This window comes from Lepidochelys kempii, chromosome 1 (assembly GCF_965140265.1).
Source record: "Lepidochelys kempii isolate rLepKem1 chromosome 1, rLepKem1.hap2, whole genome shotgun sequence".
Lineage (NCBI taxonomy): Eukaryota > Metazoa > Chordata > Testudines > Cheloniidae > Lepidochelys > Lepidochelys kempii.
Genome location: NC_133256.1, coordinates 38,566,398 through 38,585,280, shown reverse-complemented (window position 1 = coordinate 38,585,280; position 18,883 = coordinate 38,566,398). Strand labels below are relative to the sequence as shown.

The following is an 18,883-nucleotide window of genomic DNA, read 5'->3' as shown; positions in this document are numbered from 1 at the left end:
ACCTTGCAATTCAAGCAACTGAAGCTAGTCTAGAATGCTGCAGTCTGCTTATGTGGATATTTACTTTGGGAGTACATAACATAACAAGATATCCTAGGTGTCTGTCAGCTTCAGACTAGAACTCAAGGTGTTGGTAAATGATAGTTTTAAAAAGCCCTGGATGGTTTGAGTCTAGGTTACTTGGAGCACACCCATCTCCTTGTGTCATACTGCTGTAGTTGTAGTGAACACAGACCCTCAAATCAGTTCCTTCGTGTAGAAAGGAGGGTTTCCTTAGGGCTTTTTAACTTCGGAACATGTGTTTCTCTCCCTCTGCCTCCCTGGTCTTCCAGTGCCACGATTTGTAAAAGACCTGAATACTCTGCAGTGTTTTGTTTTGTTTTTTTTAAACCCTCAAGTGTTTGTGGAGAGAAGATGAGGGTTAAAAGGGTCTTCTTTTTTTTGTTTTTGTTTGTTTTTTTGTAATTAAGTTTTGGGGCCAGATTGATTTGTGGGGGCAGTGGATTTAAGCGGTCTGAATTTTTGATGATTCTGGATGTTAAGTGTTCTAAGAGGCATCCAGAGTTTGGGATGCATACCCCTGTTAGTTTTTAAAATAACTAATTACTTTGACTTTTTTGTGCTTTATAGTAACATTCATTGTAAAATATGAATTAGTACTTTTAACAGAAATAAAATTATAACTTGTATTATGAATTGCTCTTTAAAGTTGTGACTAATTTATATTTAAAGTGAGCAAATCTTGTATTTAAGCTGAATATATATTTATAAAGAATTTTAAACCACAAAACAAATGTCTTAAACTTGAGTATTAAACTTTACAGTTTAATATTAAAGATCTGCATGGATTAAGTATATCATTTTAAAATATATTAAAAATGATTCTGCTCCAAAATGTTCCTAAAAAATATGGTGGTTCCTTATGCCACATATTTGCTCCCTGTTTGCAATTCAGCAATATCTGCTGATTTTAGATAGTGTTTACTGCTTTGTATATCTGCTAGTTATATTCATTCTGTGGAGCTAGAGGGGAGGGAGCTGAATTCTATTCCTGCTTGCACACCATCAGCAGAATTATGTACAACATTGCAATACACTTGTGCAATTCCACTGAAGGCACTGGGATTGCACAGATGTTACTGAGGGCCTGCTTTGGCAGAATCTTTTACTAGTGGTAACATGAGAAGAAAAGAACCGAGTTTGATTCTCAGATCCTTCAGTGTGTTTGAGTGGGCAAAGGGAACTAATGTCATACACATTTTTCTTAGTAGAACTGCACTTTGAGCTGAAATGTTCATAGCAATATAATGACAAAGGAACTCATAATGACTGAAACACCAACTGGCTGTTAGCTGACTGGTACAAGAACAGATTTTAAAGATCTTAGTAATTAAGAGTAGGGAAAACTGCTTATAATGGAGGGAATGGTTCGAGATGAAAATGAATTTGTGAGGAGGTAATTTCAATTTTGGTCACATGTGTCCTACAATAATTCTACCTTTAAAAAATTCATATGTTAGGGAAGAGTTATTGTACTTTGAACAGTATAGGGCCCACTATCATGTAGATAATTGTTTTATTTTGCTTAAAATGCCCCAGATATTTGACTATAACGACATATTTTTTTTCCTAGGTTAAAATTAAAATGCTAAAATGCAGATGAAGATTGGTTTAAAAACAAAGTTCTACTCTGTCTTAAGAGTACAGAGGGTCAAGATCCTGAAGCCTTTTTTTTTTTTTTTTTTACGTTCAGGTATGTATTTGTACATTTGGCTTTTTATTTAGTAATTACTTACAGTTATGAGACAGATGGATTTTTTTGTTTTTGCATTTAATTTGATGAAGGAATTTGTTCATACACTTGAACCAATACCTTTGAATCTTACTTTCAGGTAATAATTACTATATCCTTTGACACTTATAATTTCTATCAACCATTATGTTAACAGACTTAGTCTTTTAAGATGTTGTTGAATTTGTGTTTCCCTTTGCTTCGTCTCTGAGGAGAGGGCTTGTGTAACAGTATATTGCTCTAATACATATACAGGACATATGAAAGGCTAGTGTTGTGGGACGCACAGTGTGTAAATGCATGTTGTGGCACCAAGTTCTCCCACTTGGTCTAAAACTGAGGCTTTGTGTATATTACAGATTGCACCAATTTAACTAAAGATGTGTTTTTAAAATTGATTTAAAGTGGTCCAAACTCCTATGTGGACACCTCAGTGGCATAAATCAATTCATTAAACTAAATCCTTATAAGCCAGGTTTAGAGCATGCAGGCTTGCACTGCTTTAACTGTATTGATTTTTAAAAATCAGACTTTCGGTTAAACAGCTGCGACTTGTGATATAAACAAGGCCTAAATAGATTCTATGAGAACTTCATCCAGTCTAAAATGTGTCTAATCTCTGAAGATACTCAACAAACAAATGTTTGATTCACATATATATTGAAAGATAATTGGAGTTTTATCTGTTACGGCATCTCCCATAAAAATAGAACAGAGTATTCCAGATTTTTACCCCAAAAAATATATTATGGAGATGAGATAATTGTGATTGCTTGGATACAGTGTTGTTTGGTGTTTCATTACTTAAGGAATCTTAAGCAAGATTTGCAAAGGTTGAAATGATCAGTCAGGAGGAGTTCAGATAGATAATTATTTCTCTGTGGTTTTTATACTCTGCCTGTCACTGTGGGGTTAGAGAGCCTTCCCAGTGGTTTTGCCATCATCAGTAAATAGATAGGGAGAGGAGAATTAAGAATAGCCCAGTGCACCATGAATATGGGGTGCGGTGGAATACATAAGGTTAAAGGGTGAGGCTGATCAAGAATTTTAAAGCCAGTATATTAAGGCTATGGACAAAAAGTGTGGATGAGAAACCGTAAAACTTGCGGAAAGTTGCATTGGCAGGGAATGGATCTAACAGATCCTTTCCATTTCTAACTGCTGAGTCTGTTGGGATGGGGTTTGTAAAGGGTAGGGAAGCTGAAGGGAGATGTCAAGAAGAAAAAAGGAACAAGAGAAAAATTCTAGGGCAATGGATAGGGTGAGAGCCAGGGTGGTGGTGTGACGGGTTGGATTGCAGAAACCCCCTTGTGGCTGCCAGCTGATGTGCCAAGACTACTACTTCCCCTGCTTTCCAGCCCTGGCAGCTTGCGACTTCAGGGCTCTGCCTGATTTGAGCCAGACCCGCTAGCCTGCTGCAAACCCAGACCCAGGTCTGAACCACGTCCCCTAACAGCTGTAGGCTTAATTGAAAGCAGCTTGAGAAGTGTTCCTGTCTTTAACACTCAGATGCTCAACTCCCAATGGGGTCCAAACCCCAAATGAATCCGTTTTACCCTGTATAAAGCTTATACAGGGTAAACTCATAAATTGTTCGCCCTCTGTAACATGCTTAGAGAGATGCACAGCTGTTCCTCCCCACTCCCGCCCCCCCAGATATTAATACATACTCAGGGTTAATTAAGTAAAAAGTGATTTTATTGAATACAGAAAGTAGGATTTAAGTGGTTCCAAGGAGTAACAGACAGAACAAAGTGAATTACCAAATAAAATAAAACCCACAAGTCTATGCCTAATACAGTAAGAAAACTGAATACAGATAAAACCTCACCCTCAGAGGAGTTTCAGTAAGTTTGCTTTTACAGACTAGTCTCCTCCTAGTCTGGGTCCAGCAATCACTCACACCCACTGTAGTTACTGCCCTTTGTTCCAGTTTCTTTCAGGTTTCCTTGGGGTGGAGAGGCTATCTCTTGAGCCAGCTGAAGACAAAATGGAGGGGTCTCTCACGGGCTTAAATAGATTGCACTTGTGGGTGGACACCCGTCCCCCCCGTGTAGAATCCCAGATATAAGATGGCATTTTGGAGTCACATGGGCAAGTCAGATGTCCATGCATGACTCAGAACTTACAGGTAGCAGCCATGGTTCACATGCTATCTTGAATGTCTCCAGGAAGCCTTCTTACGTGGATCGGAGCCTTCTAAGAGCCATTGTTTAAGTGTTTCTTGATTGGGCACTTAATTTGCACATTCCTTTCTCAAGAAGCTGACCAAATGCTTTACTAAGGCTATTTAAAAATCAAGCAAGTACACAGCCAATATCCATAATGTTGAATACAAAAATGGTACATGCATACGAACAGGATGAATAGATTCAGTAGATCATAACCTCTACAGAGAGATGTTACATGGCATATGTAGCATAAAACATGTTCCAGTTATGTCATATATACGTTCATAAGCATATTTCCATAAAGCCTTATGGGGTGCGCCGTCACAGTTGTTTTTGAGGAACACTGAGGCACCCCAGCACAACCTGTACAATAAAGCTAACATGCTAGAAAATTTGATTCATAAAGTATATGGATGAATATAAACATTGGAAAATCACATATGGAATCCTAGAATTATTCTGTCTTGGGAGTGAAAATTAGTACTTTTTGTTACAGGATCCTTAGAATCATAGAATATCAGGGTTGGAAGGGCCCTCAGGAGGTCATCTAGTCCAACCCCCTGCTCAAAGCAGGACCAATCCCCAATATTTGCCCCAGATCCCTAAATGGCCCTCTCAAGGATTGAACTCACAACCTTGGTTTTAGCAGGCCAATGCTCAAACCACTGAGCTATACCTCCCCCTTCTCCTGCTTAAACAACTATTTCTCCCTATAAGCTTGAGTCTCCTATTCCTACCACTCCTGTGGAGTTGCAACTTTCCCATATGCCCCTACCACTCCTAGGGAGAGAACTTCAATTTTCAGGTCTGTATATCCATCATCTTTCATAAACCCCTAATTCACTGAGTAAAAAATAGGGCTGTCAATCACAGTTAACTCATGTGATTAATTCAAAAAAATTAATCGTGATTAAAAAAATCAATCATCATTAATCACACTTAATAGAATACCAATTGAAATGTATTAAATATTTTTGGATGGTTTTTCTGTGTTTTCAGTATTGATTTCAATTACAACCCAGAATACAAAGTGCACAAGTGCTCACTTTATATTATTATTTTTTATTACAAATATATGCACTGTAAAAATGATAAAAGAAATAGTATTTTTCAATTCACCTCATACACTCTTCCATGCTTCGGCCACCATTCCAGAGAACATGCTTCCATGCTGATGATGTTCATTAAAAAAATGTGTCAAATAAATTTGTGACTGTACTCCTTGTGGGGGGAATTGTATGTCTCCTGCTTTGTTTTACCTGCATTCTGCCATATATTTCATGTTACAGCAGTCTCGGATGATTACCCAGCACATGTTTGTTTTCAGCACACTTTCACAGCAGATTTGATAAAACACAAAGTTGGTACCTATGTGAGATTTCTAAAAATAGCTACAGCACTTGACCCAAGGTTTAAGAATCTGAAGTGCCGTCCAAAATCTGAGAGGGACGAGGTGTGGCGTATGCTTTCAGAAGTCTTAAAAGAGCAACACTCTGATGCAGAAACTACATAACCCAAACCACCAAAAAAGAAAATCAGCCTTCTGCTGGTGGCATCTGACTCAGATGATGAAAATGAACATGTGTCAGTCCGCACTGCTTTGGATTGTTATCAAGCAGAACCCATCACCAGCATGGAAGCATGTCCTCTGGAATGGTGCTTGAAGCATGAAAGGAATCTGGATCTTTAGCACATCTGGCATGTAAATACCTTGCAACACCAGGTACAACAGTGTCATGAGCACTCCTGTTCTCACTGTCAGGTGACACTGTAAACAAAAAGCAGGCAACATTATCTTCTGCAAATTGTAACCAACCTTGTTTATCTGAGTGATTGGCTCAGTCCCCAAGAAGTGGGACTGAATGGGCTTGTAGGCTCTAAAGTTTTACATTGTTTTATTTTTTAATTCGGTTTTTTTGGTATATAATTCTACATTTGTAAGTTCAACTTTCATGATAGAGATTGCACTACAGTACTTGTATGAAGTGAATTGAAAAATAATTTATTTTTTACAGTGCAAATATTTGTAATAAAAAAATATAATTGAGCTCTGTACACTTTGTATTCTGTGTTGTAATTGAAATTAATCTATTTGAAAATGTAGTAAACATCCAAAAATATTTACAAGAAATGGTATTCTAGTGTTGTTTAACAGCACAATTAATTGCCCTGGTAAAAAACAAACGGGGGAAATTTAACAGGAAATGAGATTCAACCTGAGGATTTTCAAGTTAAAAAAGAATCTGAAGAGAGATACTCAATGAGAGGAAAAATGCCTGCAAAATAGTAATAGTTAAATGACTATGGCTACTTTTTAGTCATTGGTATTTTTAGTGAAGTCATGGACAGGTCACAGTCAGTAAACAAAAATTCATGGCCCACAACCTGTCCATGACTTTTACTGTATACCCTTGACTAAAACTTGGACTTGGGCACCACCTGTGCTGGGATGGGGGTTGGTGAGGCTGGCAAGCTCCCTACCCAGCTCTGACTGACATGCCCCTAGAGTGCATGGGGGGAGGGCTGTCGGGGGGCTCCGTGTGCTGCTCCCCCCAAAGTGCCAGCTCCGCAGCTGCCAATGGGAGCTACAGGGGTGGTGCCTGTGGGTATAGGCAGCACACGGAGCCCCCTGGTCCCTCCGCCTAGAAGTTACAGGGACATGCTGGTGGGAACCAGGGACCCCTCCTCTTCCCCCCCCCCCCCCCCAGGTAAGAGCCACCCCAACCCCGTGCCCCAGTCCTGAACCACCCCCACACACCCAAACTGCTTCTAGCCAAGCCCCGGAGGCAGCACCGGCAGCTGCAGAAGTTATGGAGGTCACGGAAAGCCATGGAATCCGTGACTTCCGTGACAGACACACAGCATTAGTCATGACAGATTGATTTGATGTTCACTGTGGTACATTGTGGAAGGGAAAATAAGCTTCTCTGACCTCTTACTGGGGCTGTTGAGAAAACTATACTTGTTCTAGGTGTAGAATGGACATGCCATGCTTGTGTACCTCAAACCTGAAGTAGAAGAACCATTGTGGGGGGGTGAGAAGGTAATCAGCTATATCTATGTCTGTTCAGTCCTGGTCCCTCTGAGGGTATGTCTACACTATGAAATTAGGTCAATTTTATAGAAGTCGATTTTTAGAAATTGATTTTATACAGTTGATTGTGTATGTCCCCACTAAGAGCATTAAGTCAGCAGAGTGCATCCTGAATACTGGGGCTAGGATAGACTTATGGAGCGGTGCACTGTGGGTAGCTATCCCGCAGTCTCCGCTGCCCATTGGAATTCTGGGTTAAGCTCCCAATGCCTGGTGGGGCAAAAACGTTGTCGAGGGTGGTTTTGGGTACATGTTGTCAGTCGCCCCTCCCTCCGTGAAAGCAACGGCAGACAATCTTTTTTTCCCCGGGGTTACACGTGCAGACGCCATACCACAGCAAGCATGGAGCCCGCTCAGCTCACCATTGTTGTTGTGAGCATTGTAAACACCTTGCGCATTATCCTGGAGTATGTGCAGAACTGGGCTAAGAGAAGCCAGCATGAGGATGACTGTGATGAGGACATGGACACAGATGTTCCTGAAAGTACGGGCTGTGGCAGTTGGGACATCATGGCAGCAGTGGGGCTGGTTGATATAGTGGAATGCCGATTCTGGGCCCGGCAAACAAGCACAGACTGGTGGGACTGCATAGTGTTGCGGGCATGGGATGCTTCATAGTGGCAGCGAAACTTTCGCATGCATAAGGCCACTTTCCTTGAACTTTGTGAGTTGCTTTCCCCCACCCTGAAGCACAGGAATACCAAGATGAGAGCTTCCCTGACGGTTGAGAAGCGAGTGGCAATAGCCCTGTGGAAGCTTGCAATGCCGGACTGCTACCAGTCAGTCGGGAATCAATTTGGAGTGGGCAAGTCTGCTGTGGGAACTGCAGTGATCCAAGTAGCCAATGCAGTCACTGATGTTCTGTTATCAAGGGTAGTGACTCTGGGAAATGTGCAGGTCATAGCTGCAGTGGGGTTCCCTAACTGGGGAGGCGGTAGACGGAACGCATATCCCTATCATGGCACCGGACCACCTTGCCAACCAGTACGTAAACTGCAAGGGGTACTTTTCAATAGTGCTGCAAGCACTGATGGATCACAAAGGCCGTTTCATCGACATCAACATGGGATGTCCAGGAAAGGTGTATGATGCTCGCATCTTTAGGAGCTCAGGGCTATTTGAGCAGTTGCAAGAAGGGACTTGCTACCCAGACCAGAAAATTACAGTTGGGGATGTTGAAATGCCAATAGTTATCCTTGGATAACCCAGCCTATCCCTTGCTCCCATGGCTCATGAAGCCATACACAGGCAGCCTGGACAGTAGTAAGGAGCAGTTCAACTATAGGCTGAGCAAGTGCAGAATGGTGGTAGAATATGCCTTTGGACGTTTAAAAGCTCAGTGGCGCTGTTTGCTGACTAGGTTAGACCTCAGCGCAACCAACATTCCTATTTTTATTGCTGCTTGCTGTGTGCTTCATAATATCTGAGAGAGTAAGGGGGAGATGTTTATGGCGGGGTGGGAGGTTGAGGCAAATCGCCTGGCAGCCGATTTTGAGCAGCCAAACACCAGGGCGATTAGAAGAGCACAGTTAGGCGTGCTGTGCATCAGAGAGGCTTTGAAAACCAGTTTCATGACTGGCCAGGCTATGGTGAGACAGTTGTATGTGTTGCTCCTTGCTGCAAACTCACCCCCTTTGTTGATTTTAATTCTCTGTAAGCCAATCACCCTCCCCCCTTTGATCACAGCTGGCAAAGGAAATAAAGTCACTATTGTTTTGAAACCATGCATTCTTTCTTTATTAATTAAAAAAAAAAGTGAGATAACTGACAAGGTAGCCTGGGTGGGGTGGGGTGCGGTGCAGCAGGAGGGAAGGACAAGGCCACATTTCTTATTGTAGCCACACTACAAATCAAAACTGTTTGAATGACAGCCTTCTGTTGCTTGGTCCATCCTCTAGAGTGGAGTGGCTGGGTGCCTGGAGCCTCCTCTTCCCCCCTTCCTGCCCCCACTCCCCCCCTGCGTTCTTGGGCATCTGGGTGAGGAGGATATGGAACTTGAGGAGGAGTGCAGGCGGATATACAGTGGATGCAGCGGTGGTCTGTGCTCTTGTTGGCTTTCCTGCAGCTCCAACAGACACTTCATCATGTCCATTTGCTCCCCCATCAGCCTCAGCATCGCCTCCTGCCTCTGCTCTTCATACTGCTTTCCTGGCCTCTGCTACTGAATGCCTTCATGCATTAAGCTGTGCCCTATCAGTGCGGGAGGATTGCATGAGCTCAGAAAACATGTCATCACGAGTGTGGTTTTTTTGTCTTCTAATCTGCGATAACTTCAGGGACGGAGATGATAGGGGGAGCATAGAAACATTTGCACCTGGGGGGAGATAAAAAGGGAGAGTAAAATTTAAGATGATACATTTTTGAGAACAAGAGGGAGACTTTCAGAGTGAATCAAGCAATTCACAGCAGGCAGCACATGTGCTCTAGGTACAAGGTCACATTTTGCCTTTTATTTTGAGTGCCTGCCAGTATGGTGACACATCACAAATGGCTAGGCAACAGAATTCGGTTTCCAGGCAGCCAAAGGGTACACGAGGTTGGCTTTTTACATCTTCATAACATGTGGGAATAGTTTCAAACTGCAGCACCCTCCTTTCCCATAGCAAGCAATGCCAGTTGGGTTTCACATTTAAAAGGAGGGGCTGTGGTTTTCGGGTGGATGTGCAGCACACACCTTCCCCCACCCCACCACATGGCTATTCTCTGGGATGATCCCTTCACCCCTCTCCCTGTCACATGGCTATTCTCCGGGATGATCCCTTTTAGCCAAGCACAAACAACCCAGCATGAACGGGGTCCTTTTACTGTTCCCTTACAAAAATTCCCCTATATGAACCAGGTGACCATGAATGATATCACCCTCCTGAGACTAACACAGAAAGATAAAGACCGAATGTTGCTTGGGTGCGACCAAAACCCAGGACTATTTGCTGCCATGCTTTGTGCTGCAGTGATTCCAGAGTACTTGCTTTGTGTAATAAAGTGTCCTACCCTGCACTTATGTAGCACTTCTAGCAGTCCTCTTCTTGCCAACTTCTGTGAGTGGGGCTTGCCTCTTGCTCACAGCCCAGCCTTTGCTTAGCAATGCCTGGAGGTACTTTGGTTCAGGCTTCAGGCCTCAGACTGGGCCTCTGATACAAGAGTTTGTTTCAGGGCCTCATCTTACTACAGCCCTTGGCCTGAAAACTGCTCTGGGACAATACTCAGATCTAAGCCAGTTCTAATTAATTTTTCAAGGTGGAATGAAATGTTTTGATACTTCCTTCCTGTACTGTAAGTGAATTAAAGGAAGACTTTGTAGCGAAAATAGTATCTTCAGAATAATGATTGGCATTCTCTGTAGCTCAATTCACAGAGCAGAAATTATCATTGTGCTTAAGGCCTATTCTGTTTTGCTTCTGAACAGCTGCTACATATTAAAATAGCACTGCACTGATGGTGGAGAGTGAGGAAATAAGTTGTTTGTAAAATGGTGGAGAGCAGCCAGGTAGTAACCATTCACCTGGAGAGGTTTATACTTAAAATATGTGTTGTTTTGCAGGTTGGAAAAAGGCAGTAATGAAGTCATTCATCTTCACCCTGAGGAATACTGTGAAGAGCATTGAGCAACAAACATACTATTCTCTTAGTGGGAAGGAGCTAGAGCTGAAGCATGTCTCTCACATCAGCATCCTCAAAAAAAGAAAAAATATCCAGCTTTTTTCAAATAAAACAGTGCTGAATCAACAGTGATTTATAACTTTTGATTTATGATGTGGGAGCTATAAGCACGGAAAATACCGTTAGTACCTCTGTTCATAGTATTGATAGCAGGGTTTTTAAGTTTGTAGACAGTATAATCCAAAAAGCTCTTTATTCTGAGATAAAACTTGTTATATGACTGAACTGCATTTATGGTGTTTCTCCAAGATAGAGAAATAACTGAGTTAAATGACACCATCAGTTCTTATAATCAGGAAAAGGATGGGAGTTGTGTGGTAAAATTAATGGACATTGCAGTAAAATCAGCAAACTTAACACCCACTGATATACAAAGTCTGGAATAAGTTGTTATATGCTATACCTCAAAGTAACACCCTGTAACCCCCATATTCATCTTTTGTATATCATTGTGATATTTCATAAAAAGCATGCCGTGTAAGATACCAAAGCTGCTGAAACTCATTGTTCTGTCAAACTGTGTGTATTGCTATTGTGTATGAAGTTTGAGATTTTGCTGTGTGGCTGAAATATGTTGAGAGTTTGGGAGTCGCCCACTGCTAGCTCTCCAGTGACTGAGGGTGGTGACCCACACCCAAGCTGCTGTTAAAACTACAATTGATCAGAATGGTAAATAAGAAATCTACAATTCAATAAGAGACAGTTACCCAAGAACCACACAGTTAAGATTGCTCAGCTCTCTGACTCAGCAAGGCATGCCTGGCCAGTTTCTTTTCAGGGACATGGACTAAGAGTATAAAATAAGGGACAGACGCATCATGAGACAACCTCACTCCTCCCCTACTTTCGCCGAAGGCAACAAGAATTCTGGGAAGACAAAGACTGAGAAGGAAATTCAGACTGTATTAAGAACTGCAACCTACCTGCAACATCCAGTGGGGTGAGAAAAACAGATTCAACTCTTGGTTATGCTTTGTCTACACTACCACTTTTGTCGGTCAGGGGTGTGAAAAAAACCACACTCCTAGCTGACACAGCTAATGCGGCTCAATGGGGGTGGTTTAATTATGCCAGCAGAAGAGCTTTCTCCTGCTGGCAAAGAGCGAGACTACATGGGAGACTTTACAGTGGTACAGATGTGCCACTGTAAAGTCTGTCATGTAGATGTAGTCTCAGTGTAAAAGTTTAGCATTTAAAATGTGTGTTTACTTTTTCTCTGACTTGTGTCTGCCATGTAAAAAATCTATTTTCTGTAGTTAGTAAACTTCTTCTTCGAGAGCTGTCCCTGTGGGTGCTCCACTCTAGGTGTTGGTGCGTCCCTTCGCTCAGAGATTTTTACAGCAGTACTCGTACTGGTCGTGTGCGTGCAGAGCTTGCTCGCCCTCCCTGAGTGTATCTTAATGGTACACGTGCACGACCGGTCCCCTCAGTTTTCTCTCTACTGTCCCCAGCCTGAGACGGAGCTCAGCAGACTCGTTAGAAAACTCATTCTCCCTTGTTACTCTTACACTTTTAGATAGTTAGTTTGTTACTAATAGTGTTAGTTATTAGTGTTACCAGTAGTGTTAGTTTCGCTTAAAAAAAAAATTCTCTTAGTTCCTGTCAGCGCAGCCGCTTCTGACATGCCTGGCTCCCCACACTTTAAGCGCTGCTCTAATTGTAAGGATACCATCCCTCTGTCTGATGGCCATTCAAAATGCATAAATGTTTTGGGGAGTCCCACATCCCCCAAAAATGTGCCCACTGCAGCAAACTTAAGTCTAGGGTACGAAAGGACAGGGAGTTGAGGCTAAAGCTGCTCCTGCTGCAGAAATCCTTAGGGTCAGCTTCAGACCCAGGTGCTGAATCCAGCTCTGCTCCACACATCTCAGCCCCCCTGCCTCTAACACCATGAAGAAAACTTCAAAAAAAACATCACCTTCTGTCACCTGCAAAGCGAACTTCGCAGGAGAAGGCTTCTCCCGGCAGGTCTGCTGCCTCCCTCCCAGTGCTCCCTCAGCTGAGCAGTTTTGACGTGCTGCGCAAAACCCACTGCAGCAGTAGCGCGAAGCTCTGGTGCCGAGGCTTCAGGCTTCCAGTTGCCTGCTTCTCAGATGGCACCTTCGGCACCTCAGTGGAAGCGGTGCCAACACGTGCGGACATGCTGGACCCCACGCAGGCTATTACTGCTCTCCTGGCACGGCACTGACACCCTCTGAGCTGGCCGGCAGCCCAACCACTTTAAAGACACCAGTGTAGAGGAACTTTTCATCGCAGCAGATTCCTCTCGCAAGGCTCTCACCACACAGAGGAGCTTCAGCACTCCAATTTACTCAGTCAAGTGACCTGCTTGTGTCACCCATTCTGCTGACACCCTTACTGAATGCCTACTTTTCACCAAATGCTCAGCCAGGGTCCAAACAGCCTTCCTCCAGTGAGGAGGAAGCTGGTCTCCAGGAAGATTTTTCACCATATGAAGTCTCTCATCCTCAGACCCCAATTAATAGAGGTCATAGAAACATCACCTTGTCCTACTCTCAGGATCCTGCCCTGTGGTGTGTAAACCCATGCATGGCACCACCTATGCCCTTCCCACCACAGTGACAATATTGGGCCCCGTGGGCATCCTGTCCTTGAGACCACACTCGCTATGCCACCTCAACCAGGCCCGACACCGGCCCAGCACCACAAGCTTACGAACCTGCCACTGATGCCAGTCACCAGACAGCAGAATCAGGCACGACCTCTCTCTATTCCAATAGACCCAGTTGTTACGCTTGACGAAGACCTGCTTCCTCCTCCCCTGTCATCTTCAGATGACTTTTCAAAATTGCAAGACCTTTTCAAAAGAGTGACCAGTGAATTAAGAATTAATCTGGAGGAGGTTCCTGAACAGCAGCATCAGTTAACAGACATCCTCCAGCCACCACCACCTTCCAGGATTGCATTGCTGATCAATCCAGCCCTTCTGAAACCTGCCAAAGCCATCTGGCAAACTCCTGTTGCAAGCTTACCTACCTGCAAACAAGCAGACCACAAGTACTTCATCCCTTCCAAGGGCTCTGAATTTCTTTTCACTCATCCAGCACCTAATTCACTGGTAGTTGACGCAGTCAACCAAAAGAAGAAGCACCAGTATCCCCGCTCCACCCCAGCCGATAAAGACAGTAAGCGTTTAGATTCTCTTGGACATAAAGTATACACATCTTCCACCCTACAATTTCGAATTGCTAATTATACAGCTGTTCTGGCAAAATACCGCAAAAATTACAATACATTCATGGACTTTATTGAGGACATTCCAGAAGCAAATAAACAACAATTCACTGCTTTAGTCTCTGAGGGACAAATCGTATCACGTACCGCTATTCAAGCGGCCCTCAATGTGGCCAATACTGCAGCAAGATCCACCGCTACAGCAGTAGTCATGCGTCAAGGGTCTCTTCTTCATTTCCTCAAGAGGTCCAGACTACTATTGAAGACCTTCCATTCGACTGCGACGAACTCTTTGCCTCTACAACGAATGACGTCCTTCACTCTGAAGGATTCAAAGGCAGCTCTCCGGTTCTTAGGAATACAAACCCCTATGACCAGAAGGCGACAATATAGATACCAACCCTACCACCATCCACGCTACCCCACATATACCCAGCACTTCCATAGATCACTCAACTAACAACAGCAACAACGCCAGTGTCGCCGCCCCAATTCTGCGTCAGTGTTTCATCCCCCTCCACCTAACAAGCAGATTTGAAGCCTTGGTTGAGGGTTTAGAAAACAATGTTCCCACTTCAGTGCTTACATCGCCTACGGCCATTCTTCCATCAATGGCAGAACGTTATCACTGACAAGTGGGTTTTAGAGGTCATCACACTGGGCTATTCCATCCTCTTCCTATCCATGCCTCCTACTCACCCACCCTCCCCGTCCCTCTAGCAATCTGCTCCAGCAAAAGACAAAACTACATATGGCATCAGTTTTGAAAGAGCTGTCATTCTGATAAATATTTCATACTTTCACACTAGAAACAAATTTTTCCATTTTTTAATATGTTAAAGACTAGCTGAAATTTAGTGTGTGTATGGTTTTTACAAATTTAACAACTAGAAGTAGGAAATATCCTTAACATGAATCAGAAACAGACCACCCTTAAATCTTATTGACACAGCGTAGTCTACATTTCTTTCCCTCCCTACCCCCCATGAAAGCCCATATGGCTTCTTCTGCATGTATTGGAAAATGAATACTGCTCCTCCAGGCTATGATCGTGCTACAAGGGGTATTATTTCCCCAGTTCACCTGCATGTATTTATGCTAGCTCTCACAGCCAGTATGAATATAAAAAGCAACGTAACACAAGTAGTAGCAGTGGCAGCACAGGTGAACTGAGCCAAGTACATAGGTACTAGTGCTACCGGAACTCCGCTGCTATTTATACTTGCATTACCTTGATGAGAGCTACTGTGAATATCTGTACAGCAGCCAGGGAATCGTAGCTCCCAATCTAGCAGTAGCCTGATTGTGGGAGAAGTTTCCTACTCTCACTTCTGTAGGATGAACAGATATGGTAACACACCTGAGCTGCTTGTCATAGCCTCCTATGATTTATCTATAGCATTTAGAATTTGTTCTGATCCCTGCCTGGATTTAATACTTACCCATAAGGAAAAAGAAAGCCAGTTCAAAGACTGCAGGATCCTCACTCTTGGAAAGACAGCTGATTTACAACTGTGGTTAAAGGCATCACAGTAATCTCACAAATAATTAAATGAAGTGTTTAATGTGAGCTGTGTTAGGGGGCTTATTCCTTCACCCATTTACTTCCCTGGTTCTTCTCGCATGAACAGAGAGCAACAATACGCGAAGTCCAAAGGTGCAAACAATTCAATGTTTATTGGGGTGAACTTCCAGCTCATTACACTTGTCCTTTTTGCATCTTGAAATAACAGTTGCAGTTTTCTGGAATTCCTTCCATGGTAAGTCAGTAATACAGTCACTTTCCTAAAGAAGGAAATAACTTAATTCTTGTTTGAGTGCTGATACAGATGTGTAATGCACTTCTGGGTATGCATGTGCTCTGTGCAACTGCGATGGGAGGTTTGTAGCAAGTAGTATGAATTGGTCAACACAGTGTTGCACTCATGCGCCAACACAAGCATAGGCACCAACTCTGTGGGTGCTCCAGGGCTGGAGCATGCATGGGGAAAAATTGGTGGGTGCTCTGCACCCACCAGCAGCTCCCTGACCTGCCCCACCCCCAGCTCAGCTCAGCTCACCTCTGCCTCTTCCCCTGAGCGAACTGGCCTGTCCTGCTTCTCCCTCCTCCCTCCCAGCGCTTGAAAGTTGACACCTATGAACCGCTCTTCAGTTCCAGCTCAGACCATGCAGCAGTAGGAGAGAATTCTGGGTCCAGTAGAAGTTGTCTGTTTTCAATAATGTAAAAAAAAAACAACTATTTCCAATCTAGAAAATTTAGATTTTTTTTTACAGTTAGTAAAGTTAGTTCTCCACCCCTAAGGAGGACTATGCCATGAGTCCCAGGATTTAAGAACTGTCTTCTGCCCTGTCTCTTCTCAGTGACAAAAACCAGTGAAGGCCTTTAGTGGATTGGCAAGGCTCACATTGTCACCAGCCCAAATGGACACGTTTCACTTCCTGGGCCTAGCATCCTGATGCTCTCAGACTATTTCCTCATTTGTAAGGCCTCTGAGCTCTCTCAACTCCATCGAAGTGCACGTAGCAGCTATCAGCACTTTGCAACCTCCTGTGGAGGGACATTTGGTTTTCACTCACCCTTTGACTGCCTGATACTGGAAGGGCCTTAGCTCAGTGGTTTAAGCATTGGCCTGCTAAACCCAGGGTTGTGAGTTCAATCCCTGAGGGGGCCATTTAGGGATCTGGGGCAAAAATTGGGGATTGGTCCTGCTTTGAGCAGGGGGTTGGACTAGATGACCTCCTGAGGTCCCTTCCAATCCTGATATTCTATGATTCTATGAAATACCTACCTATACAGCCTATTGCTCCTCAGACCTCAACCTTGTCCTTCCCACATTGATAACCTTACCCTTTGAAACTCTGGCCTCCTGTTCCCTCTTCCTTTCCTCTTCACTGTTACTTGTGCAGGAAGGGTTGGCAAATCCCCTTTTCTCCACATTCCATAAGGACAAAGTCTCACTGAACTGGCATAACATATCTACTGACAGTGATTTCTTGCTTCTACCTCAACCAATCCATAGATCTGTTGACCTTCTTTCTCAAATAGCACACTTCAAAGGAGGAACAGCAGCTTTACCCCCTCGATGTACAAAGCCCTCACTGCTGAAAACAGGTTGGTGTCTAAGACATCACTTTGAACACCAGAGGACACAGCTGATAACACAGCTAGAGCCATCACCATGACTGCAGTCATAAGGCTTCATTGTTTGGAGTTCTGCAGGGAGATCCAGAGTGTTCTTGAGTGACTTCCCCTTTGATGCATTTAATCACTATACACACTCCTCTCTCTAGGCATTTACATCCAGCCCAAAAGAACCACCATGCAAATGACAAAGGGTTGCGCAGCAGCTTTGACCTCTGCCAGTCCCATCTAAGGATTTCTCTTTTGATAGGACATTCAAGGTCTGTGTACTTATTGGTGCCATGCTGTATTGCTCCTCATCTTGGTGGGTGCCTTAATCACTTTACACACACAATGAGAGGATGGCAACAACAAGTGAGTACTAGAGATCATCTACTTTGGCTACACAATCGAGTTTCTCACCTCCCCACCACAAACTCCCTTCCTGGCCCCTTCTCAGGAGGAAATCCTTCAGCAGGAGGATAACTCTACTCCAGAGAGGGACCATAGACCACATATCACCCCAACCAAAGGTGTTCTACTCCCCTTATTTCACAGTTTAAGAAAAATGGAGGATAGAGACCAATTCTCGATCTATTCAAGTAAATGTATTTATGTGCAAGATTTTCATGATAACACTGCCATCAATAATTACCTCCCTGGACCAGAACACAGGGATCACGACCCTTGACATGAAATGTTTACTTTCATATGGATATTCACCACTCCCACAAAAGGTTTCTCAAATTCATGGAAGGACAAGAGCACAGTCAGTTCAGAGTGTTCCAATTGAGGCTGGTAACAGTACCCATGGTCTTCATGAAACTCTTCTCTGTGGTAGTAGCCCAGATGCGATACAATAGCTACAGGTCTTGTTGTATGTGGATGACTGGCTAGGAACAGGCAAATCAAGCCAAGAGAGCCAGTCAGCAACCATATTTGTACTGCATCTTCTGCTATCATTCAGAAGTCTGTGTAAACAAAAAAAGTCAACTTTGACTCCTACAAGGACTACAGATTTCATAGAAGCACCTCTAGACTCAGCCTCCAGGAAAAAAAAAAAAAAACATTACCTCTCTCTAGGTTGATTTCAGTTTTTTGGCAGCCTGATAGAATTAAGTCACCCTCAGACCTCACACCACACTCAGACCCTGAGATCCTTCAGAACTCTAGAGTTCTAAAGGAACTGAAATGTGAAATTGCAGAACTACTAACTGTAGTATGTAACCTATCATTTAAATCAGCTTTTGTACCAGATGTCTGGAGGATAGCTAATGTGATGCCAATTTTTAAAAAAGGCTCCAGAGGTGACTCCAGCAATTACAGGCCCGTGAACCTAACTTCAGTGTCGGACAAACTGGTTGAAACTATAGTAAAGAACAGAATGATCAGACACATCGATGAACATGATTTGTTGGGGAAAAGTCAACCCTGTTTTTGTAAAGGGAAATCATGCCTCACCAATCTACTAGAATTCTTTGAGGAGGTCAAAAGCATATGAACAAGGGGGAATCCAGTGGATATACTGTACTTAGATTTCCAGAAAGCCTTTGGCAAGATCCCTCACTAAAGGCTCTTAAAAGATAAAAAACAAAGGGTAGGAATAAATGGTCAGTTTGGAGAGAGGTAAATAGTGGTCCCCCACAGGACCAGTACTATTCAACATATTCAGAAATGATCAGGAAAAAGGGTAAACAGGTGGCAAAATTTGCAGCTGATACAAAACTACTCAAGATAGTGAAGTCTAAAGCAGACTAAAGAGTTACAAAGGGATCTCACAAAACTGGCTGACTGGGCTACAATATAGCAGATGAAATTCAGTGCAAAGTAATGCATATCAAGAAAGAATC

At 43.3% G+C, this 18,883-nt stretch overlaps 1 protein-coding gene across 6 annotated transcripts in view; it reads left to right on the top strand.

Moving 5' to 3' along the window:
* PSPC1 (paraspeckle component 1) overlaps window positions 1-18,883 on the top strand; it is a 109,393-nt gene that overhangs the window by 81,788 nt on the left and 8,722 nt on the right. For 3 of the 6 annotated variants that reach the window (XR_012158308.1, XR_012158310.1, XR_012158315.1), the window contains 2 exons: window positions 1,634-1,753; window positions 10,599-11,993. Coding sequence is in view for 2 of the 6 variants with exons in the window: in XM_073339445.1 (XP_073195546.1) it covers window positions 1,634-1,663 (30 nt within the window). In the remaining 4 variants the exon portion in view is untranslated. Of the gene's footprint in view, window positions 1-1,633; window positions 10,499-10,598; window positions 11,994-18,883 lie in introns of those variants that run through there. The other 3 variants (XR_012158309.1, XM_073339471.1, XM_073339445.1) reach the window with 3 other exon arrangements.